We start from the raw sequence: 24,027 nt of genomic DNA, 5'->3' as shown, positions 1-24,027 counted from the left end.
TTTAAGGTTTTTTTTTTTGATAAAACACGTTAGAAATAACTTATAAATAAGATTAGAAAGAGTGTATCATTATTTCCAACAATTGTATCTAGCAAATGTTCATTTTTAAATCATTTTATTGCAAACAAAAATGTGACCTTTCTGTAATTCAACAATTTTTTTTTTTTATAAACGAGACATACATTCTATATGCAGGGTCATATAGGAAACTTGTACTCCATATGTTATTATTTGTGCAATGGACGAGGTAAATATGGGTTGACCGCACTTGAATTAGAATTTGATACACCAAAGAAAGATAAATACAATGAGAGGGAAGGAAAACTTAGAAGAAAATTAAAATAAATGCATACAAATATCATTGTCGTGATATGATACTCTACTACGATGGGAAGAAAGGAAATGTTACGAAACATCAGGCTCCAACTTTTTTAGGTAGATATACAAAGAGATACGAGGTAAATGGAATGGTATGTCTATGAGCACTTAGTTTGGGCTTATTCGGTTTGACTCCAATTGCCTGTTTTAGGGAGACTAAAATTGGCTTGTGCGCGGGATAAATATAAACGGAGTATAGATAAGTATAATATAGCAAAAAAATATTATATATCCTTAAATAAAAAATACTTTCCCCTTTTTTTCTTGTGTCCTGTTTTTCTTCCATCCCTTGCATAGATGCATTTAAAACTAGCCATTGGGTAATTTCTCAATTAACTAGCCGTTATCCTCGATTTGCTTGTTATGCCAAAATCCGATCTTCCCCCGAGGCCTGCTTGACAAAAAACAGGAGTTGGAATATCTCCAATCTTGTGATCACTTTCTTGATTCTGGTATCGCAGGTTACATGGCTTGAAGCAGAAAAGCAGAGTGCGATTGAACGGCTGCATCCATACTGCTATTTATAAATGACACTAGATTCGTCCTTTTCCATTAAGCTTCCCTTTGAAAATCATATCGTCTAGTTCGTGATCTTGACTAACTGTCGCGTATTTCTTGGCAGTTGACATATAGGATCATTCCGGCGATCAGTTTGAATTATACCAGTGTCTTGACCCAAAAAAAAAAAAAAAGATAACCAGAGTACGATGAACACTTAATTCTAACTTTTAAGGTATAAGGTAGGACATATGGGCTTCTCAGAAGTATGAAAAAAGAAGCTTGGGCCATAAAATTAGAGGGAGATGCGAAAGCAGAGAGAAAAGAATCTAATCTATTTTCATTAAAAATCTCGCCATGACCTTTTGATCACCAGTCACGGGGATTCCCTATAAATAACACTGTGACGTCCAAAACTTAAAGAGAGTGAATCTCCACCACCGTCTTAGGAGATGGAGCCGCCGACCCAAGCCTACCAAGAGCCTGCACATATAAATCAAACTTGTTTTCATTTTGTTCAGACACAATTACAATCACGCCAGATTCTAAAAGCCAGCCAGCGAGCAAGTATGATGTAATTCCGAAATCATAGGCTAATCTCCCCGGGGTGGGGGGGGTCATGAAGAGGTTATATTGCAGGCCGTGGATTTGGACTTGTCCAGGATAGACCACATAACTTGAACGTCTTCATAGCCACACGCCATGACTTCACCTTGCAGATCCATGATTCTGTTATCTTGCCCTGCATAGTCACAGTGAAAAATGTGATGATCTTGGCCCACATAACAGGTTGGGATAAGGGTGGGGTGATTTTGTGCGGAATAACAAACCTGCTTGAGAATTCTTGTGATCCCTGGTGGGCTGGTTGTTAAAGAAAGTGCAGGCTTTTCTGAAGGGGGACGTGATGGTCTTCTTCCAAGAGGCCATGGCCGAATGAATGAGCTAGTACGTGGATGGCAGCACTGTTTGAAATGACGGTGAAGTGCAGGGCTTATATAGATATATATATATATATATATATAGTAGTTGGCAAGAGCATGTCAATGGAAGAGAATAAAATATTACAGGGAAGTGAGAGAGGGAGAGAAGCAAGCAAGATCCGTGAGATGAGGTTATATATAGAAGAGAGGAACATCTCTGCTTTCCGCTCGGGTTTCCTTATCAAACAAACAGTCAACCCACTGCACACAAGCACATGGCGCACGCTCTTTCACGCATCTCTTCCTTCCACGTGATTTATTTTTTATTCCCCTCCACTGATTGTATTCGTAAGAATGTTCATGGTCGTTCCGGTACACCCTCTCGCTACCCTTCTCCACCACATAATTAATATAAGTGAACCCATTCCCTTGCCGTGGTCTCGATTTTGACAAGCTGACAGGTACTGAACTGTAACATTACATTAATTCCAGGTAGACAAGCCCTCTGCTTGGCCCTGGACTGCAAGTGGGTTTGAAGTTGAGAGTGATTGCACGTAGTAGTGCAGTGATGAGATCAGGAAACCGATGGACGAACCCATTTCATGGCGGGGAGGGGTCCGTCAACTGCATCCATAGCACCCCATCATAGTTTGATTAATCTCAACACAAACTGCGACGGTGCCGTTCATTCTAATAAAATCATGGGTTGACCAAGACATTCGCTCCTATCCAAGCTAACCCGCGCGTCCCCATTCGCTTCATGTTTAATTCTTTATTCATTAATAATATAATCCCGTATTGTTACCTTCCATTAATATTTAAAGCGTGTCTGATTTAATGAGTATATATTAACGCCATGATTGTGGTTAACGGGAATGAATACATAATGGAGAGCGGAAAGAAAAAATATTGCTTTGTCTCTGGGAATCTGAAACCCCATAAACATGGCGATCTTCTGACAGTGACATATCTGTTTTTTGTATTTGTTTGATGATAAGCATCGTGAGAAGCAACCCCGATACATCTATAGACAAATTGGGTTTTGAAGGAGGTGCATGAATGGAACAGTGCATCCCCTTTGATCTCTGGTATTGAGGAGTAGTGAGCAGAGGCGTCGTTCAGTTAAAATTATATATTCCCTCTCACATGCAAAGGCGAGTGGCAGGGGAATACTGGTCAATTATTGTTCCTATTGAAACTGAAAATGAATTTGAGGGAGGTGCTTGCCTGATTGGTGGGTTCCGCATCACATGTGGCCAGACTGCAAGTTTCCACGTTTCATGTCATGGGATGGTCGGCCGCTCTTCACTCTCTCTTGTTTCACTATAAAGTACAAAGCCTCTGCTTTGCCCCATTTTTATTCCGCCTTCCTTTTTCAATTCAATCCTTTTATTCGTTCACCATGGCATCTTGGGTTTGAATATTCTGAGGCTCTCCTTCCGATTAGGATTAATGCTGCACCGCACCTCTTTTAGCCTCCTAATTTGAGCCCGTTTTAGTTTAATCCCCGTCATCAGCCTCATCTCATTTTTGGTCAATTCCATGATTCAACTTCACATAATATGTTTATTACAGGCGCAGAGGCCCTGCTTGGTTTATAACCCACACTTTCTCTTGTGCAGCTTACATTTTGGCTTTCATGATTCGCTTTCTATATAACTAAATGAACAGTTTTTTATAATCTTCAAGTTTTTTAAGAGATTGTGATTATTTTTCATTTTTAAACCCTATTAAAACATGTAAGATAAATCATAAATGAAATACGATAAAATGTATAAAAAAATAAAAAAGATTTACCCGTTATCTTAAAAAAACACGCAGATCATTTTACCAAAAAAAAAACACGCATATTTCACAGCTCATGAACGAGAAGACTCCTATAAATTTCATATTTTATGTTGATTTGAACGACCCTAATTTTTGATTTAATTTCTTAATTGAATAATCAAATACACGTTATGTATTGAAACAATACTGCCAAACAAAAAAGAGAGAATTGATGAAGACAAAATGGCGTATAGTTTTTTGGTGCAGAATGTTATGGAAAGAGGAAATTAAATAAGATTCAAAATGACACGGGGTTGGTGAATGGTGAGGATGGAGAGAAGGAGGGTTGGCGAAGTGGTACGGTTAGACTTAGATGGATCTGAAGGGCAAACATCGTACCATACCATCACGAGGATTAATACAAAAACAATCGAGAAACAAACCATTTGTTTGTCTTTTATTATGCGTTGTTTAATTGTCCATGCCTCATCTTTTTTACAACAAAGTTTATAAATGGGTCACAAGTGCAACAATCACATTGTCTTCCAAACCAGCTCAACTTGTCCCCCCACCCACGTCTCCCATAACTTTATGAGAAAAATCACGTCCAATAATCTTTTAAGAGAATTATTCATTAACAATGAGCAATATTAAATTGTTTGATGTTAAAATGACATAGTAGAGGCTAGTTCCCCCCAAATGGTGACTTCTTGTTAGTCTTTGTATGTAAACAATTCTTTTGAAAAGTCCCTGAATGCAATTCTTCTAACTTTCTTTGTTCTTACCGTGTCCCAATTTTTTTTTAATTAATGTTTCTCTATACACCTTTTACTTTTCTCTATACACCTCTTACTCATAATATAACGAAATGATAGATCTAGTTTTATTCTGTTGAAATTAACTTCACATGGGTTATAAGCGATTGGATATGTGTTTTCCAAAAATTTCATTAAAATATGTTAATACGTTATTTCATTAGTAAATTACAAAATTTTGATTTTTTTTTATAAGTTTGATGTTAGAAATGGTATTCATAATTTATAAAAGTGGTATTCGGTGCTTCTAAAACAGGGATAATGTGGAATTAACGACCAAATTGGAGCGTGTTTTGCGAGATTGGTCTCAAGTCTCAAACACACATTGCATCGCTGTAATTGCACTAATGCTAGGGTTTTTTTTTTTAAAAAAAAAGAAAAGTTTATATGATTGAATCTTGAGAATTTATTAAAATCAGGACATACGTTCAAGTTCAAAGAATATTTACAGACGTACTTATAAATTGCTCACTAATAAAGCCTTGACATTAACAAGGTTTGAATATATGACTTTTCAGGTTGTGAACTAAATCTTTATCAATTGGATAAATATTCTTCATTTATCTTTTACTCCATTCTTATATAAATTTTTTATTCTCGTATATTGCCAATTTGATTAGTAATGTCACCTCTTTTTTTAATCATATGGTACATGGCATTCATTTAGGCACTCATTCTCACCACTTATCTTGGGTTCCCTGTTTTCAAAATTCGTTACACTCAAATTTTCTCCCTACAAACCACCATAGCCCACATTCCCTTCCTCGCTCTCTTCTTTAAAACTCTCAAGCTTCTCAAACAACAAGCCTATACTTCCCCCAAGCCCATTGAATTCAAAAAACAAAAAATGAAACCAATACTTCATCTCTATCATGTCATCTTTCTCATTCAATATTTTCAAATTTTAGCTTTAAATAAAAAAATGCATGAAAAATCCTCCCAAAGATGGAATTACAAAAATGCCCCTCATGGCGAACTTCTTTTCTCCCCACGGCTAGAGTCACACCTGAGGTGTCTGCGTTGTTGAAGCAAGCTATGAGCTGCTGTACACAAGAGATCAAAGTAGAGAAAATTTGTGGGTTCCTTCACATTCACATACAACTGAGACTCATATTAATTGCGCTTCCACCTTCGTTAGTGAATATGAATATGATGTGTATATCTTGTCTTGACTTTTGACCGACTAATTAAACATGTAATAGACACTTTGCTAATAAATAATCAGGCCACCAACGGTCATGCCCTTTCAGTCTTAGGTTTAACACAGACTATACTAACATGACTTGTCTAGACTCCATCTTCCAATCTTAGTTGCAGAAACAGGTGAGGTTTGGTTTGTGGCTTTTAATTTATTTATTTTAATGTTTTGGATGCAATGTGAGCTACCCTAAGGGGTGTTAGCTCTATATGTTAAAAGAAATCATGATAGCATATTTTGATGAAACTATGCAACCCGGCAAAAACCCTACCCCACGTGTGCTCTCAATATGAAACTCATAATAATAACACCTCATTTGAGAGCTAACATATTGGCAGCTTTATTTCACAATACTTCACTTAGTTTCTTGTTGGTTAAAAGACTCTACAGGTAGTTCTTTTTATAACATCAACACTTCAGTAAAAACATCGATATCATGGGTATAAGCTTAAAGAGATAGTTTATTTCAAAAAAAATTAGCATATTAGATGGGAGAGCCTCTTAAATTTATTGATCTCATTTTGCTTATAAGGCTCCCTAATATAGGACTCAAGACACTATCTCCCTGCTAATTTAGCCTTCACCTTATCCACAATGTAGCTAAATTTATTTCTTGGTTGTCTATCTTCCAAGAAAGGGAAGCCAAGATATATGCTTGTCTCAGTAAAATTTTTTATGCTTACTAATCCCTTAATTTTACCTTTCATTTCAACAGTTACATTTTTAGAGAAAAAGAGAGAGGACTTTGAAAAGTTCACTTTTTCTCCAGAGGCAGAATAGAAATTCTTTAGGCACTTCATCATCACTAACACTTGTCCCTTCAAAGCCTTACCAAAGAGAAGTAAATTGTTTGCAAACATCAAATGCAAGATCAAAGGACCTTGTTTGGTAACATGAACTGGCTTCTATTGACCAAAATCGACAACATCATTTATAAGGTGGGAGAGCCTATCCATACATAGTACAAATAAGAAGGGAGACATTATGTCCCCCTGTCGAAGGCCTATTTAGGGAGAAAAAACCTCAAATTGGTTCCCATTTCATAAAACATTATACAAGACTGTTGAAATGCAATTCATAATTAAGGATATAAATTCAAAGCTAATGCCAACTTCAATCAAAACTTGTTTAAGAAAATCCTACCTTATGTGATCATATGCCTTTTCAGGATTAATCTTTATGGCGAAGAAACCTGGTCTTCTCTTAGTTTTCTTCATAATATGCATGATTTCTTATCTTATGATTATTTTATCTTGAATCTGTCTGCCTGGGACAAAACTAGCTTGAAAAGGGGGTATGATTGAATCCATACAGACTTTTAACTATTGATTGATGATTTTTGCAATACATTTATAGTGAACCATGCAAAGGGAGATTGGTCTAAAGTGACTCACCAAATCTGGATTATTTCTTTTAGGAATCAATGAAATGAGAGTCTTGTAAGCCTCCTCAACAAACTTATGCCTTGGAAAAATTCTGTGATGAAGTGACAGAACGAATGCCCTACAATTCCTCAATTAGATTTAAAGAAAATTGATAGGAAACCATCAAATCTTGGCACTTTATAGGGACCCATAGAGAATATTGCTTTCCTAATTTCTTCTTTCGAAGGGATGGTAGTCAAACTCTCTACAACAGTTAGGTTAATAGCAAGGAAAGAAGATTTAGTAGACAATAGGGTCACGTGAGTGCCTTCAACACTATACAGATTCTTAAAAAATAATATTTAATTTTGGCTTTAAAAAAATAAGTCCTGGCTTTTGTACAAATAATAACAATAGTTTATATTTGCGTATTTTGCATTTAATAATTTAGATACATAATTGAAATCTACAGTTCTATTTAATATAAAAAACTATATTACTTGCTTATTGAATTTGCTATTTAATTTTTTTCAATTGATATGTTCTTCATTAATGTATTTTGGAATTCTTGTTGCATTGCTTTATAAAAATCATTAGTAGTACTCCCTCGGTTTAAAAATATAAAGTATTTTTTAAGAAATTGAATGTTCAAAAATATAAATTATTTTTGATCTTTTGAGGTGTAATCATTACCTTTTTTTTTATTTATTGTAGGATGTTTAATAGGGGTGAATATGAAAAAATAAGATTAGTTTGAAAGTAAGTAATCACTTTATTGAGGGTGAGATTCGGTTAAAATGCCTTACATTTTTTAACAGAGGGAGTAATTCTTATAATTTATTTCATCAAATATAAAATGAAACCAAAATCAAATGATATCGATGTTTTAAGAGCACCTATAATGTTATCTTGTTAAAAATAAGTAGATTATATGTCAACTATATCTTCAAACTACCGCAACAATTGAATGATATATGTAAAATGATTATTATAGAATTGACATGAGAATTCTATCTAGTGTCTCAAGGCTTCTATGATGGTCCAACTTAATGAGTCAAAAATATATAACCCTTACATTCTACTAAGAAAAAATTAAAAAATTAGGAGGGCCATGGCTCTTATTGATCTCTCTGTCTTCACCCCTAATAGGGGGTATATTTTTGAAGTGATGAGGGGAGAGTCTATGGAAAACTTGAGGGCTTGGGTTTGGAAATCAGAGAAGGCGGGGATAGTCCGTGAAAAACTTGAGGTCTACTTATCTCTTTGCATTGATGGAGTTCATTTATAGAGAGGGAGGGAGGGAGGCGAGATCAGAGGGAAATGTAAGGATTTTTTTTTCTTTCATGATTTCAACCATAGGCAATTTAGTAAACTGACACAATTCTTAAATTATAGAAAAGAAATTAGGGGCTATAGATATATTTCGACATTTGGTGGGACTTTAAAATAATAAGAATGGTTATGAGAGATTTAGCATTGAGCTTCTCTAAATAAATTGGCCCATTTGATCAAGCCCAACTTAATAATTATAACTATAGCCTCATCCATGTTTAATCAAAATCCCATACGAATAAGTACACCACCTTGTTGTTTAGTCTTTGTAAACTATTAAGGGCAGGGGCGGAATTACATTGATCATGAGCCACACCCTTCCATAATTATATAAAGTTAAAATTTCAACTATTTAAAAAAAAAAACACCAGCACTTCGTTTTTATTTGATTCATCAGTCACGCTTGCGTATATAAATAAATAAATAATATTTATACTTCTTATAAAATATGCCTATTATATATAATATACTTATTATATATATGATAGATATTGTATATTATAAAATATATAATTTATTAATTTATTAAATATTTCTATCGATTAACATTAATTTTGAATTGATAAAAAAAATGACGCATGATGTTTATATGTACATATTAGTATCTTTTTTCTTTAGCCTGATAAATTAAATCATTTGAAATTATGCATCATTTTTAAGATTTTCCTATGTATAGCCAAATTTTTATTTTAAAAATTATATCGATTAATAATATTTATTAAGAGATGGTTAAAAGGTAAAAGTGGTGTAACATTCTAAATCTCCCGTTCAAATTCTAAGCCACCAACGAAATGCTAAACAAGGGAGGATATTCAGTTGGGAAGAATAAATACAAGGGGAGAAAACAAATACCAAAATGTAAGAAGAAAGAATGAATCCGTAGATGAAAGAGCAGGCTATTCATGCGCTGCAGCTCCATCCCTGCCAAAACTATTGCCAACGAGTATGGCACCCTATTTTGTTTCTCCCTGTAGGCCCGACTTTCTCTGCGAATCGTCGTCCATTGAATATTTTGTTATATTGCATGTGCATGAATTACTTAATCTTACACGCACACTTGCCGTTTTAGAAGGGTCCATAATTGAAGGCCCAGCCCACACTTGATTACTGATGCCGGATGTTGAGAGCCCCAGCCGTGATTGGACGTGAAGGACTTGAGGGAAGCCCTCCGCTGCACCTGATGGTAAATCTGGACCATCCAAAATTATTTAGATGGTACATATTTAATTTTTTTATCTTATTTTATCAAAATAAAAATAATATAAACTATATGATACATTTTTTTATCAGTTTAGACAGTTTAAATTTAATATATATGATCCAAACATGTTTAATATTATAGCTGCACTATCCAAAATATCCCTTAACAGTTAATTTATAAAAATTAAATTTTTTTTAATATTATAGCTGCACTGTTCAAAATATATCTAGACTTGGCTTTTCTCTTAAGGAAGAAGCTAAGTCCAGACGTGAAGGGAAATGAAGGATGTAATCTAAAATGAAATGGGGAACTCGATTTCAAAATGCAATCTCTCCCTGTCAGTGCCAGGCCGGGACAATACGAATCATTTGAAGTTCAAAGTCTGGGTGTAGTGACTGACTTGTGCCCCTTTCTCACCATAAAAAATGTCTTGATCCTCCACGTCCATTTCAATCACCTTTGTCTTACCCCCCCCCCCCCCTTCCTTTTCTTTCGTTTTTTTTTTTTTTTTTGCCCTACTCGTCCCAACATATATCAGCCTTTCATTCCCAGCCCATGTACACCACTCCTACTGCTCCTTCCGTCAGACGTTTTTATGGTCACTTTATTTTCGCTTTTGCAAGCAACATTGCTATTTCTGACTCTTCAAATTCCAAATTACCCCATTGCCTTCCCGCCTTTCATATTTGATAAAGAAACACTCACCCTTCACAATTATAAAAATAATTAGTGTTCATAAAAAATAATTAGGTGTGGTGTCATGAGGCATGCTAGAGATATGAGATCTCAAAAGAATGAAAAAATCTGACTTCTATTCAAACATGAGAAACTTAAACTCTCTTATCATGGTTCACCCGGATGTGAAAATAAGAAGTAAATAAAATTAATGTAAATGTAGGGAAGCAGAGATATATTAATTAAAAAATGAGGTGGGATGCTATGCTGACCGTACAAAAAAATAAAAACTAAAACTACATGATAAAAGGAATACCAAAATAAAGTAACAGACATAGAGCTTGAGATTGGTAGTTTGTTGATACTCATGATGATTATTGAGAGAGAACTCTTATATTTATAGATGATTCTGACTTGGTGTTCAACCCCATGATCGTTACTTTTTTTAAATTTAGGAAGTACTTCCTCCATCGTGGTCACTTATGACAATGGTGTTGATTTAATGGCTAAAATTTCATGAATATTCCTTTTTTATAATTATTTTAATTTAAAGTTAATTAAGTTGAGTTGGGTTAGACTTTTAAATTCACAATTTAAATGTAAATAATTAATAAATTAATATTTGAAGCGAACCCTCACCTTTACGTTGCAAATTAAATTGACTTGTTTGGGGACTTCAGATAAGATTAAAAAAAATAATGTTTTTCCTACTCAAAAAGTCAATGTAACAAAAGATCCAAATAAAAATTTCATCAAAGGGCGCATCCAGTCACAGATCATGGGCTTTTTTGATTGACGATTTTGGCAATTCCGGGACCAAAAAAAAAAAAAAACCAACTTGCTTCACACCTTTCCCTCAAGATTTGTCCCGGGTTCTCATCTCCGGAGCTACCAAACATCAGCATGTGCTGTTCCGTTATCGCATCCCGTACGATTCACATGCTTGTTCTTTTGTTATTTATTTCCCTGTCCTTCACCGCGTCCTCTCTTCTTCCTTGCCTTTTTTGTTGCCTTTTAGCTTCATCGAAACACCTTGTCAAGTTCCGTCTAACCTGTCCCCACCCCCCCCCCCCCAAAAAAAAAAAGAACAATCGCTCTTCCTTTTGTCATTCACGCCGACGCATTCATGGAGGAAGCTAACGGTACCTGCCTTTCATCTCAGTTTCACTTTCTACAATTTCATTCACATCTCTTCCTCAATTCACGCGTCTGTTCTGATTGTGTTTTCTCTTTCTTCTGGTATACTCTCGATCCAGTTTTCTGATTTTAAGTATGGGTCAATTAAGTGATTATGATATCTTCTTTTCTGCCCTTTTACTTGCTTTACATTATAGGAAATTCAAAAAGACCTGCCCTTGATCACTCACAGAGCTTGATGCTTTTGTAACTGTGATGTATCATATGCCTGCGATGCGTATTTTCTCATTCTCTTTCCATTTTGATTGCCATGCTCTTTCTAATTCTATTCCTTTGTACTTTTGCTTAGATTGTATTTACAATCTTCGAGAACCTGTTTAGGGAGTAATAAAGTATTTGAATTTACCACCACGCGCAGAATGTGATGGGCTGATTCTGATTTTATTGATCCTTGAAATTCCCGCCCCATTGAATTACTAATTCTGGAGAAGTCGGTTTCCTATTTGGTTTGTTGAACTCGTTCCTTTTCCTTTTCCTTCTTTATTATGGCAGTTGTCGAAACTAAGGATGGAACTGTATCGGTAGCTTCTGCATTTCCTGGCCACCAGGAAGGTAAAGCTAACTTATTCATGCATTACACTGTTTTAACCTGTTCTGACTGTTACGACGATTCCATTTTAGCCTGAATATTTCATGTTGCTCGCTCCGTATTGTTCTAAAATCTTAATACCTCTATTTTGCTGTTGTATTTTGCTTCGTTAGCTGTACAGGATAGGGACCACACATTTTTAAGAAAAGCAGTTGAAGAAGCATATAAAGGTGTAGAATGTGGAGATGGGGGCCCGTTTGGTGCTGTCATAGTTCGTAATGGTGAAGTAGTTGTTAGTTGTCACAACATGGTACTGAGACACACAGACCCAACTGCTCATGCAGAGGTGACTGCTATAAGAGAGGTTAGATCATAAATAGCCAAAAGTGTTGGTTGTATGACATAATGCTTTCTTTTCTTTTAATTTTTACTTGTCTCAGAATTGTGCTGTTCTGATTAAAGTCAGAAATTGCATGCATGATTTGGCATGATTGAAGGAATTCTATTTGAATTGATGGTGATATTCCAACTCATGTTTGGAGCTTGACAGTGCAACACTTTGATATATCATATAACTTTCTTTTTTTTTTTTGTTCCTTTTTCATTTCGTTCCATTTTAAGGTATTTCAAAATAATATGCAGTTGTTCAATGCTACAACTTATTTCAATTTTTGTTGCATAAGTTTTGAAAGATAGCAGACAAAAATTTAGGTAACCTCTATTGATCTAGTTTGTTGGTGGCAAATTTGAAGCCTTCTTTTAAGATTCTTCTTATAGTGGGCAATTCTCGCCTTGTAGTGCTCTCTAGCCTGTGATGGATGGGGTGCAAAATAATGAATTAGGTTTTGATGGTGGTAGAAGATTGATATTTGAAACTTTTAATCGCTTAGTATTAGTTATTTTTCAACCGGCATATGTTTGAACTTTTGCTTGAGTGGCTGCAATTCTGTTATTTTTCTTTTTTGAGTACATTATTACAGATGCTGCTGAAAGGTCTAACAGTTAAGTGCCGTAAGACTTTGCTTCAAGGCTGTATCTGTTGAATGATGTTCATGGTGATTCAGATTATTTTTTTAATATTTTAATGAAACAAGAATTATCAGAAAGGAAAGAAAATGCAATGATAGTATTAGAGTCAGAAGACATTTTTCAAGAACATCAGTGAGAACAGTAGAAGGATTAGAAGTCCTGAAAATTTATTCTGCCAAAATTCGTATGCCTGGCTTTCCTTAGGTACCTAGTAGGAAGTTCATTATGTGAAAAAATGTGATGCTTTTAGAGCAAACCGAATCTTCATCTGCTCTTAAGTTTCCCGAGTACCAATAATTGATTGTATTATTCTATGCCTATGTCCTATCTTGATGCGTTACAGGCTTGTAAGAAGCTTAAGCGGATGGAACTTTCAGAGTGTGAAATATATGCTTCTTGCGAACCTTGCCCCATGTGCTTCGGTGCTATCCATCTTTCACGAATCAAGGTTGGAATAACCTCCTTGTCTTATACTTGTCAAGTCTGTGTTGTTTTGGATCTTGTGATAGAAATGTTAATTTTGTGGAACAGAGGCTAGTTTATGGAGCAAAGGCTGAGGCTGCCATTGCTATTGGATTCGACGATTTCATTGCCGATGCGTTACGGGGTACTGGATTTTATCAGAAAGCTCAGTTGGAGATTAAAAGAGCTGACGGGAACGTGGCCATCATTGCAGAAGAAGTTTTCGAGAAAACAAAGGAAAAATTTAGATTGTACTAAATCTCACACTTTCCTCCAACAGCATTATTTTACCCTCGCAGTAACTGTGTTTGTCCACGGCTGTTTTCATCTCAATTATTGAAAATGATAATAACATTTGACTTGTGCAAGTTGTATTATGCTGCAGTAAGGATTGCTTCGTCTGGTTAATGCAAACTGCAAAGTATGGGCGTCATCCATCTCTTGATATGCTAGTCCCCATGCACTACGTTATTTTAATAATTGATGATTATGGTATTTCTGAAGGTTTTATCTCCCCATCTACATTTCATTGTGAGAGCAGTATTCAAAAGACGTTCGTTTGAAGAGTGCTTTCATTTTGTGTGAGAGAGAGAGAGAGAGAGAGAGAGAGAGAGAGAGAGAGAGGTGGTATCAGGAAATGCTAGTCCTCATTAAATGATAAAGATGAACAAACACGGTGGTGACGGTAAAGATCATTATGAGTGAAAATTTACTCATTCATCAACAAGAAGCACCGTCCATTAAATATGATTGATCACATGGATTGTATCGTGTCATTATGCTGTATGAACAAAACTTGATCATGTTTGAAAATTGTGTGTGATTATGTTAGCAATTTCTTCATTTGAGTTTTGGTTGTATGCAAGTGAAGTGGCAGGGAAAACGTAGGGCCTAAAAGGTAAAGGGGTGGTTGTGAATTGAAACTGGAAACGAGCGGACCCATCCATATAGTTAGCTTTCTAACTTTCGTACGCCGGCATCTCCGTCTGTAACTGATGCCTTGAAACGTCATGGAATGCAGCCAGATCTATACCTTTCCCCATATATCTGAAACACATGCCTGAGCTGTAGATGATTCGGTCAAGTCAAAAGCAATGGTGAAAGCTAACCCAAACAAAACAAGTCAACAATCCAACCCAAAACAAGGCACCAATCAAGTCCTTTGCTTTCCTTGTTTTGGTGAAAAACAGGAGGGCGCGTGAAGTGCTGCTTGGCGCCGATTTCCTTTACTGCGCTACCACTTTTGTCCTTTCTTCTTTCAACCTCTTTGCGCCCATTGCCTGTTTTCTTTTCAGTTTCTGATTAACCAAACAGGCCTGTTACTTATTTTTCAAACCTAGCATGCACAGCCCCTCCTTTTCCATACACTTGAGTAGTTTTATTTACAAGTTATTTTTAACATATTTTGACAGTATTAAAAAAATTGAAATTTTATTAACTCTTTCAAAAAAAATTTAATTTTTGACTTTATCCTTATTAAATATATAATTTTAATATTATATTTTTAAAAATATTTAATAAAAGAGGAAAAAAAGTTTGTGATAAAAATTTTATGATATGGCTTATGAATGAAATAAAAATACTGATTCTTTTCTCTCTCCTGTAAATAAGATCCGACGGAGTATTATTTCTAACCAATCCCTTCGTTTCGTTTGTTTGGTTTCATTCAAAGTCAAACTCTTCCAGAGGTGAAGTACACGCGCAGCAATTAAAATTCCAACACCTCTGCCCCCACGTCATCTCATGTGTTATCCCGAGTTTGATTAGTGAACTTAAATCCCACGCATCGTTCCCGAATTTGAATGCTAACTTGGATTTATTTTAAAGGCTCGTGGAATTTTATAGGAAATTCTAATAGCAGGGCTAGTTAATATCGCAAGGTTTGAACATGTCGTCTCGAGGAAGTTTCGAGGTTCCTGCTTGTTCCATATTATCATGTAAAGGAACAACTGGGAGTCAATTCATGAAGCTTAAAATAATGATGACGACGTTCTGGGATCGGTACTTTGTCTATTTTTGACTCTTCGTCAAAGCTCCTCGGCAGAGAAAAATATCAAGATTTTTCTTTATTAAATATTTTCGCTGACTACAGCAAAACTAACCCCCATGCCAGCGAAAATTTTCCTTTGACTGAGGTTAGGGTATCTTGTATTTAATTGGACAATCAAAAAGACCGTGTTAACTGCTTAAAATGAACAGCTCACGATTCAATATTGAAGAATGTAGTGTAGTGTCAAGGCAAGCTGGAGTTGGTGAAACATTGATGGTAAGGCCTAAAGGCCTTAGCCCAAATGAAGGGGAACCCAATGCCCCCTCAATCTCTGATAGGCACGATGATGATTCCCATCGTTGACCTCTCTCATCAGAAACGGTTGGTTGCTTGCAAGCGGTCCGTCATATAAATGAGCAACCTCATCCAATGAATGCTCAACATTTTAATTGTGGACAACATCCTCTTTTTGATTTAATTACAACCAATACTGTTATCTTTGATGTGCATTGTATGTTTGCGCATCACTTCAACCTCTTTCTCTCTCTCTCTCTCTCTCTCTTTTTTTTTTGTGCGCGCAGCGGGTAACTTCTTATCAAAATAATAACTTTTATATATATATATATATATATATACACACTAATACACACACATACATGTATATATCTTATTTATAAATTATTAAAAACTTTAAAATTTATTAATTTAATTTTAAAATTTCATAAATTTTTAATTTTATCCCTATTAAATATATATATTTTAACAATATATTTTTTGCTTTAAATTTAATGGAATATAAAAAAAATCATAATAAAAATTTATCAACGTAACTAATAAATAGAAAAAAAAATTTCCCTCCACCCTCTAAATAGAAAAGAGTATATATTTTTTCTTTCCTTTAGCACTACATGGAGGGATTCTAATATATTCCCCCCAATTTTATTTATAAATCACATTTTAAAAAATTCATTTAGTCTCATTTATAAGTCATGATATGATTTTTTAAATAATATTTAAAATATATTTTAAAAACTATTCTTTATGAAAAGAAAAAAAATAACATAACATTATTTTTTAAATTTATTATATAGGGATATATTTAGAATTATTTACTCTTTTTTTCTTGTACTTTTTATGTATTAGTGTTGATAAATTTAATATAAATAACTTATAAAGAGAATGGGAGGAGAAGAGTAGTACTGCTTAATTAATAAATTAACAAGACTTCGTTAACCTTGCGGAAAAGACTACTATCCAGAAAGCCAGGCAAGACTTAACGAGACTAGACTAATTAATGTCGTGGACAAGCATCTCAATTAGCAGATCTCATCAAGCTGCACCATCCATTATATAACTGCTCGAAAGTTGTACTGCCATCTGACCGGTGCATACAAATGGAAGCGAAAGTTGCAGTAAAAGGATTGGTGGAAGCTGATGAAAAGCCACCGCACACATGTGATAATGATATTACAGATGCAGCATCACACGAGAATCATACTGTAAGTTTCCTTGCTGCGCTTCAGTTTTCTAAAACTTTAATATCTACTTTTACGCTTTTAACATTGTTTAATTATATTGAGGAGCAGTTGGGATCCACTCTTCTCCGTTTGAGTCTGAATAACCCGGAAGCACGGTCTCACAAAATTGAAGAGCATCCCGCAGCCCAAGTGAGTGGTCTTTGACGAGTTAATCCTTGCTACACAGTAATCATCAAGAATCTGTAATTCTAGTGATTGTTTTTTTATTGGATTTCACATGATGTACGAGTTGTATTTGGGTATATGCCTTTTAGCTGGGCCTGCTGCGGAACAAGATAGAGGAAATGAAGAAAGAGAATCAGAATCTAAAAGCTATGCTGTGTCAGATCACTCAACATTACGCTGCTCTTCAGAATCGCCTGGTTTTGACGATGCATCAGCAGCAGCAAGAACAATCGCCTCTGAAGGCTCATAATTTGCAGGTGAGTTTGACTCCACCTTTTTTTAATCTGAAAATTTTGATGCACGTCTATCATATTCAATTTGCTATTGGTAGAGGTACATAACCATCAAAGGCTGTGATATTTTTCCTCTTCCCTTTTTAAAATTCTAGCTTCCACGATGGGTGTTAAATCTTCAGGAGCTAAAAATGAAATTAATGTCTGGAAACATGGATGGAGTTTTCTCAGAATTGAGTGGAGAGAATTCACTCCAATATTAATCAAGATTCAGATAGTTGTCTGTCTCCTTACACGCACACTCACACACACTAGAAGAGCCAAAATGAAAATTGCAATGGAGAGAAAAAATTAACGACAGGCAAAATAACGATTTTCCTAACATTGTAACAAGCTTCTGTGACGATCAATATTTTTCTTTGGTTGTGAAATCAACTGGCCATCGTGGTTTCCTCTTAAAAGGTTGGCCGACTCTACAGTCTTTTTCGTGAAATACTGATTCTGCTTGATCATCAATCTAAGTATGCAATATTGGGAAATCATTGGTGGTTGATTAAACTTAAATGCGTGAGTTTGAACCTAAAGTTCACAATACTTGGCTTCATTTGCATAGAAAGAAGATAAAGGAGATGACGAGGAGAAAGCAGCGTTGCCCATCCAGCAGTTCTTGGATATCCTTGAGCCTTCGCCTTCAGAAAGCAACAAATCAGAAGGATTTGTTTCTCCCCGGAACAGCATCATGTGCAGCAAACCTGCAAGTGAAGCCAACAACAATAATGCGAAAAACATAGAGGATGATCAAGCATCTGATCAGGCAAATTCTTGCAGAAAAGTTAGAGTGTCCATAAGGACACGTTCGGATATTTCTTTGGTATGAATTAATCATAACCCATCATTTCATGCATTTAAGAACCAAATATAGGCGCTGACTTTCTTAATGTCGCGTGTTTAGATTGGTGATGGGTGTCAATGGAGAAAGTATGGACAAAAGATAGCCAAGGGAAACCCGTGTCCTCGGGCTTACTATCGTTGCAACATGGGAACCGGGTGTCCAGTTCGTAAGCAGGTTTGTGCTGTACCGGCGTCACTTGACTGTTTTTAAATTTCTTGTATTATTACTCAGAATCATTCAATATCTCTAACTACTACCACTAGATATATATATATATATATATATATTTGATGATAGAGGATGGAATCCAACTTTGGTTCTATTCTTTTCTTTTATCATATGAAGAGGAAGGAAAGAGTTTAAGATGACGAACGTGACTTAAATATGACAGGTGCAAAGGTGTGCTAAGGATAAGAGCATTGTGATTACAACCTATGAAGGGAAGCATAATCATGCACTAGCTGCATCAGCCGCACCCATGGCAGCGGCAACATCAGCAGCATTGAACATGTTCCTCTCTAGCTCAACCATCAGTGCACATGGCAGCACGCAATCAAACTCCGGTCTCTTCTCTTCTGTACTCTCTTCTTCTGCCTTGCCTGCCTTTGCTTCCTTGTCCACAACATCATCATGTCCTACCATAACCCTGGACTTAACCCACCCCTCCTCCAATCAATATTTGCAATTCCAAATGTCTGCCTCATCAAGCCACTCCCATCACCCATTTCCTTTTGCGTTGGATGGTTATGACACCCCACAATCTCAGTGCTCATCCTTGTCAAACGTGTCCTTGGTAGATGTCGTCAGTGCGGCTTTGGTTAAAGATCCTTCATTCAAGGCGGCTTTAGCTGCGTCCATTTCTTCATTTGCCGGAGCCACTTCCTTACAGCGTTGATAAGCACAGCAGCGACCAACGTATCAAGAGTGAGCATGATTCCTCTTGTATGATACCAAATAAATTAAAAGGAATGTGCGCCTTGCCTGCTTGCTGGAGGGATTAACGTGTTTGCATAAAAGAATGCTCTTAAAGGTCAGTTTTAGTGGAGATACATGCCTCTTCCATTCGAGGAAAAAATCGATCTTAACAAAGGTTCATTTTTGTTGTCTGTAATAGAGTTTACAAGAAAAGTTTAGGTTTTAGGACCACGCCATACACGGCCTCAATGTCACATGAAATACGTTGTGAATGAATATTGAAGGCAATCAGCAGGAACGGCTTTATAAAGTTACCAAGCAGTTCTTCCCTCTCTCCCTCGTTTACTTCCAGTCATCGTTCACAGGGAAAGACCCAGTTTCAAGAAACATGTCAGGTAATGTCGAGTGAGAGTTGAAGGGAAATTGTGCTTGGATTTGGAATTTATCGTCATCTACAGGGCACTGGGGATTAAATCACACGAGATTAGTTTCAAGAATCTCACAACACGACGGCTTCGTGCTTTCGTTTCTTTAAGGTATTCTGGTCTATTTCTTCCTCAATGGTCCCCAGCCATCTCTCTTTGCCTTGTGTAGCAAGGGAAATTTGAATGATTGGCTAGTTAAGAATCGAAACATCATAGAAATAATTCACAAGACAAAGCGGGCACCATTTACAAGGAGATTTATTTATTATTTGCCGTAAATTAAGTGAATCTCTTCTCTGCTTCTACTTTGCAAGCAATTTGGATTCGTAATGACACCAACCAACGTGGGCCGGGACTACGCAGATTTTGCAAATCCTATACGAAGATTACCATAGTCAAAGACAGAGTGATATGCTGCCAAGAATATATCTCCTAGCACCCTGCAAACACGTGCCACTATCTCAAGATACGATTCAGAGAATTATTAGGAAAAATAGTAATAAGCACGCAAACATGTGTTACCATAGGGGACCTTGTGGAGGAGGCACATCTAGAGCAGCAAAACCCACATAGCACACGGCAGAGTGCCCTTGTGCAACTCTTAAAATATACTGTCGATACAAAGGGAGCATCCAAGTTTGTAAAGTGTCCAGAAACAAATAATAAGATGGTTCTTCTTTTTTTGACCTTAAATGGGATCCTCTGAGCTCTCACACACAAAGTCTAACTTGCCTGTTCTGGGGAGAGAGAGAAGGGCTTGTTTCCAATGGTGAATGTCACGGATGGCATTGCTGCAACATCATTGCAGTTTATAAATGATTGTCCCCCCGGATTGGGGAGCTTCTCACACAGCTTGATCAAAAAAATAAATAAAAACAAATGATAGCATTAGTAATTTAATGCACAAGATGTATCCGTATCCCCAGAGTAAACAAAAATAAATAAAGAAACAAGTTGTTCTTAAAACAAGTACCTCATCTACATACTCAAATATTCTTTCCTTCACATTCTTTTCCTTAAGCTGAACTTGGATCCAAAACACGATCATCTCACAGAAAGTACAAAGCGGCTTCTCCCTCCTCGATCCACCTAAACTTTCATCATGCACTACTGTTTCAATAACATTGCTGCAAGTCAGAGATGGACTTTTGTTAGCGTAACTGGAACAAGGCAATGAGTCTTAAGAAAACTCATGCGAAATAGAGGGGGGCTGATTGGAGAAAGAGAAAATATCGTACTCCACTATATGAGATTTATTGTGTGAACAGAGTCCTATTTCAACACATATAAATTCAGGTTGTAACTGCAGATATGATAAGAGTGGTTAGGATTCCAATATATTGTGGACGATCATTGGAAATAAGAAGGGGAAAGGAAGAAGACGACAGACCCCAGCGGTTAAGAATTCCCATAGCATATTCCCATAGTTATGGATCACATTTTTACATTCAAAACTGACATATCCTGATGCTCCAATGGCATGGTTGATTTGAGTCACAACAGCCTGCAAGAACGAGCTCAATAGAAAATATTAATATCATCAAAGGAAAGGGAACTAGAATAAATCAATATTGAGATGATACCATTGGACCGGAGATTAAGGATATCCCTGAGTCCACAATGGCAGCACAACCACCCTGGCATAACCCTGTCAATTGTAAACATGAAAATTAACAGGTGATGTAAACCTATGATAATGGAAAACGTGACCTAAGTACCAAGAATCGCAATGGTGCACGCTGGCGGCTGACAATAATACCATAAAAATGAGACGAGAGCACAAGATGAGACAAAAATAAACAGCATATAGTAGATATGTAAAAAGAACCTGTTGAAATTTTCCCAACAAGAATATCTCCCACATCAATCTGGAAATGAATACACCAAACAGTAATATTGCCATGGCATATGACAAGAGTAGCTAATAAAGAGGCAAAAGAAGTTGTAAACTTTGAATAGAACAGACCTGCCAGTAACCCATTTTGGTAATCGGTACGTAAGTATGGTCACCCCTAAAGTGCCTCCAGTCAACACCACCAAAGACAATCTCACCCCCTATCTTTGACATTGAGTCTTTATTCAGCCAAAGGGAGAAAAGTGGTTGACTTAATCGCCCTTGTTTGATCATATTATACCTGTAATCAGTAATTACAGTGGTTCTTCTTCATTTTTTACCATCTAAGATAAATTAATCACCCACTATATAAGAGAGAGTATAGTAAGATGAATAAGAAAGGAGAAAGTGGATTGATAAAATTTGGGTGATGTGCAAACTTGTACCACACTGGTGTGGCATGTCCAACCGCAATATCCTTAAATCCAAGCCCAAGTATCCCATCAAACTGGTGAGCCAAAAATGCCAAATTTCCTTCCTTTGTTATCTCAACAAATTCCTGGAGGATAGGATGTAACTAGCCATCAGTGCAGCCAAAGAAGAAACGTATTTGAAGCATGTAAAACTGAATCAATCATAACTCATACTTCCCAGACCTTAAATCATTTTTTTTTTAAAAAAAAAGGGTCCAAATGCTGACCTGATGTTTGACGGTGATATCCCCAACTCTAACTCTATCTTGGCTGAAGAAGCCCAAAATTGATCCACGGCCATAAGGAATTTTGCAAGGTGTTCCTGGATATTTGCGAACAGAAATTTTAAGTATGACCATAATTACTAAAATAACACTAAAACTAAACCAGTTCCCAAAAAAAAAAAAAAAAAGAGGTCAATATTACTGCCACGGTGATCCAAATTTACCAATTTTGGTGTAAGTTTTAGATAGTCGCGCCCTATACTTGGAATGAAAATAGCAGGCAATCTGCATGTAGTCATGTTATGTTTTAAAAAATAGGATCACTCAACAAATGAAGGGAGCATCAATTAAAATGGAAGATGCATAACTTACAGAGAAGATGCATTTAGAAGATGGGACCCAAAGATTAGAGCTTCCAGTGTCAAACACAACATTGAAGCTTTGTGGAGGAGAACCGATACTAATTTCCCCAAAGTATTGAGCACCGAGATAATTTTTGAGATACACTACAGCTGCTTTTTCTAAATTATTATTCTTATGGGAGCTCCCAAGAGTTCTGGGATGAACAGCCTCCTGGATTCTTGCAGCACGAAGACTGTTAATGTCTAAACTCCTCCTTTTCAGACTAATCCTCAGCAGACCATCATTAACAGTTGTAAAAGCCAACGATCCAGACCAATTCCACAGACATATCAACACCAGAATATATTTGATACACATGGTTACAAGTCATCTGGTTCAGTATGTTAAAGGTAGTTTCAGCAGTAACAACAAATCTACCAAACTATTAATATTATAAGCCCCCCGTGCATCGAAAGGGGGAGGTGAAGCTAGTAATCAGTGTGATAGAGTTAGAAGTGAAAACTTGAAAGTTAATACCTGAGGGTCCTCAAGGTAAGAAGCAGAGCAACTGAGACACAAAGATTGTAGCACATGGGAGATAACTTGCCTTCGGTATATAAATTTGCATGGAAAAGCACGGACCAAGTCCCTTCCACGACACGGCTAATTCAATACACCATGAACAATTTATCCTTCCCACTTTCAAGATCAAAGCCTTACATGCTTCTTTTTTTTCTTTTGATGAAGCAAACGAACAAATAATACTTTCTAGGAAAGCACTGGGTAATTTCGTGGAGGATGATGCAGCTTAAGGGTACGGCAACGGAAGGGGCTTCATCAATTAGAAGTACACAAGGAGTCTGTGTGTGCCTGGAGAGTAACTGAGCATGCAATTCACTGAACCAATTCACAAGAAGGTTCCGACTTGATTATTTCTTGTCCCGATCAAACTTGCTTGACTTCATTGACCAATCCTATCCGTCGAGTGCTGGGGTTGTATTTCTTCCATGCGTATAAAACTAGTGTGGACTATCAGTTGTTTGGATAATCGTTTGTTCTCACTTCTCCGTCTCACCAAAAAATATCAAAATATTTATATTTAACGAAATCTATTTTTACAAAATAGTTATATATATATATATAATTTTTTACTACCTAATTAAAGATATAATTTTTTTTTTGCCAGAAGAAAGTTAATTATATAATTGGCAGAAAGCTATTTGGCTTAAAAAATGGTGGCCTTTTTTTATTTTGGAGTCCCGTACTAGGCATGTAAGATTGTAAGTAACGCTAGTTTAATTAGGAAAGATACTTTATTAATGAATAATAATAATAAATATATTTTTTATATTTTATGTTAATAGAATAAAAATATGCATATTAAATATATTACTTTGTTCTATTAAGATGGCTTTTTAAAGTATTGACTTACATCAATACCACATTTTTGTCACCTAAGATAACCCTAAGTTACTGGTGTTAAATTTTTACCAAAACTTCCTTATTACATGTCTTGGGTAATGCAGTTTATTTTTTTAAGTTTTATGTGATACATTGGCTCACATGGATATCTATAAAATGCAATTTTATTTATAGAAATTAGGTTGAAACATCAGTAGATAAAAATATTA

At 36.0% G+C, this 24,027-nt stretch overlaps 4 protein-coding genes across 4 annotated transcripts; 2 read left to right on the top strand and 2 right to left on the bottom strand.

Moving 5' to 3' along the window:
- Positions 1-202: 202 nt before the first annotated feature.
- Positions 203-2,109, bottom strand: LOC129321021 (uncharacterized). The gene is made up of 2 exons (XM_054966749.1): positions 1,707-2,109; positions 203-1,618 (listed from the first exon to the last, which is right to left on the bottom strand). Exons 1-2 carry the CDS (start codon positions 1,801-1,803, stop codon positions 1,494-1,496), a joined length of 222 nt encoding a protein of 73 aa, XP_054822724.1. The 5' UTR covers positions 1,804-2,109; the 3' UTR covers positions 203-1,493.
- Positions 2,110-11,190: 9,081 nt separating this feature from the next.
- On the top strand, positions 11,191-13,810 carry LOC129320470 (guanosine deaminase-like). The gene is made up of 5 exons (XM_054965937.1): positions 11,191-11,290; positions 11,838-11,897; positions 12,048-12,238; positions 13,247-13,351; positions 13,435-13,810. The coding sequence occupies exons 1-5, from the start codon at positions 11,275-11,277 to the stop codon at positions 13,621-13,623; spliced, it is 561 nt and encodes a 186-aa protein (XP_054821912.1). The 5' UTR covers positions 11,191-11,274; the 3' UTR covers positions 13,624-13,810.
- A 2,775-nt stretch (positions 13,811-16,585) lies between these two features.
- On the top strand, positions 16,586-19,412 carry LOC129319814 (probable WRKY transcription factor 31). Its single transcript, XM_054964890.1, has 6 exons — positions 16,586-16,854; positions 16,942-17,022; positions 17,148-17,315; positions 17,905-18,162; positions 18,244-18,357; positions 18,575-19,412. Exons 1-6 carry the CDS (start codon positions 16,750-16,752, stop codon positions 19,076-19,078), a joined length of 1,230 nt encoding a protein of 409 aa, XP_054820865.1. The 5' UTR covers positions 16,586-16,749; the 3' UTR covers positions 19,079-19,412.
- A 170-nt stretch (positions 19,413-19,582) lies between these two features.
- LOC129319812 (cyprosin-like) lies at positions 19,583-23,456 on the bottom strand. The gene is made up of 14 exons (XM_054964886.1): positions 22,934-23,456; positions 22,427-22,787; positions 22,279-22,339; positions 22,058-22,152; positions 21,804-21,916; positions 21,490-21,658; positions 21,352-21,391; positions 21,107-21,171; positions 20,914-21,027; positions 20,762-20,826; positions 20,497-20,650; positions 20,256-20,375; positions 20,046-20,134; positions 19,583-19,963 (listed from the first exon to the last, which is right to left on the bottom strand). Exons 2-14 carry the CDS (start codon positions 22,772-22,774, stop codon positions 19,879-19,881), a joined length of 1,518 nt encoding a protein of 505 aa, XP_054820861.1. The 5' UTR covers positions 22,775-22,787; positions 22,934-23,456; the 3' UTR covers positions 19,583-19,878.
- Positions 23,457-24,027: the final 571 nt, after the last annotated feature.

The sequence above is a fragment of the Prosopis cineraria genome, unplaced genomic scaffold (genome assembly GCF_029017545.1).
Source record: "Prosopis cineraria cultivar Desert tree isolate PC_DT_omini unplaced genomic scaffold, ASM2901754v1 PC9, whole genome shotgun sequence".
NCBI classification, from domain to species: domain Eukaryota; kingdom Viridiplantae; phylum Streptophyta; class Magnoliopsida; order Fabales; family Fabaceae; genus Prosopis; species Prosopis cineraria.
Note: the sequence above shows the minus strand (reverse complement) of the source record. Positions and strands in the feature narration are given on the sequence as shown.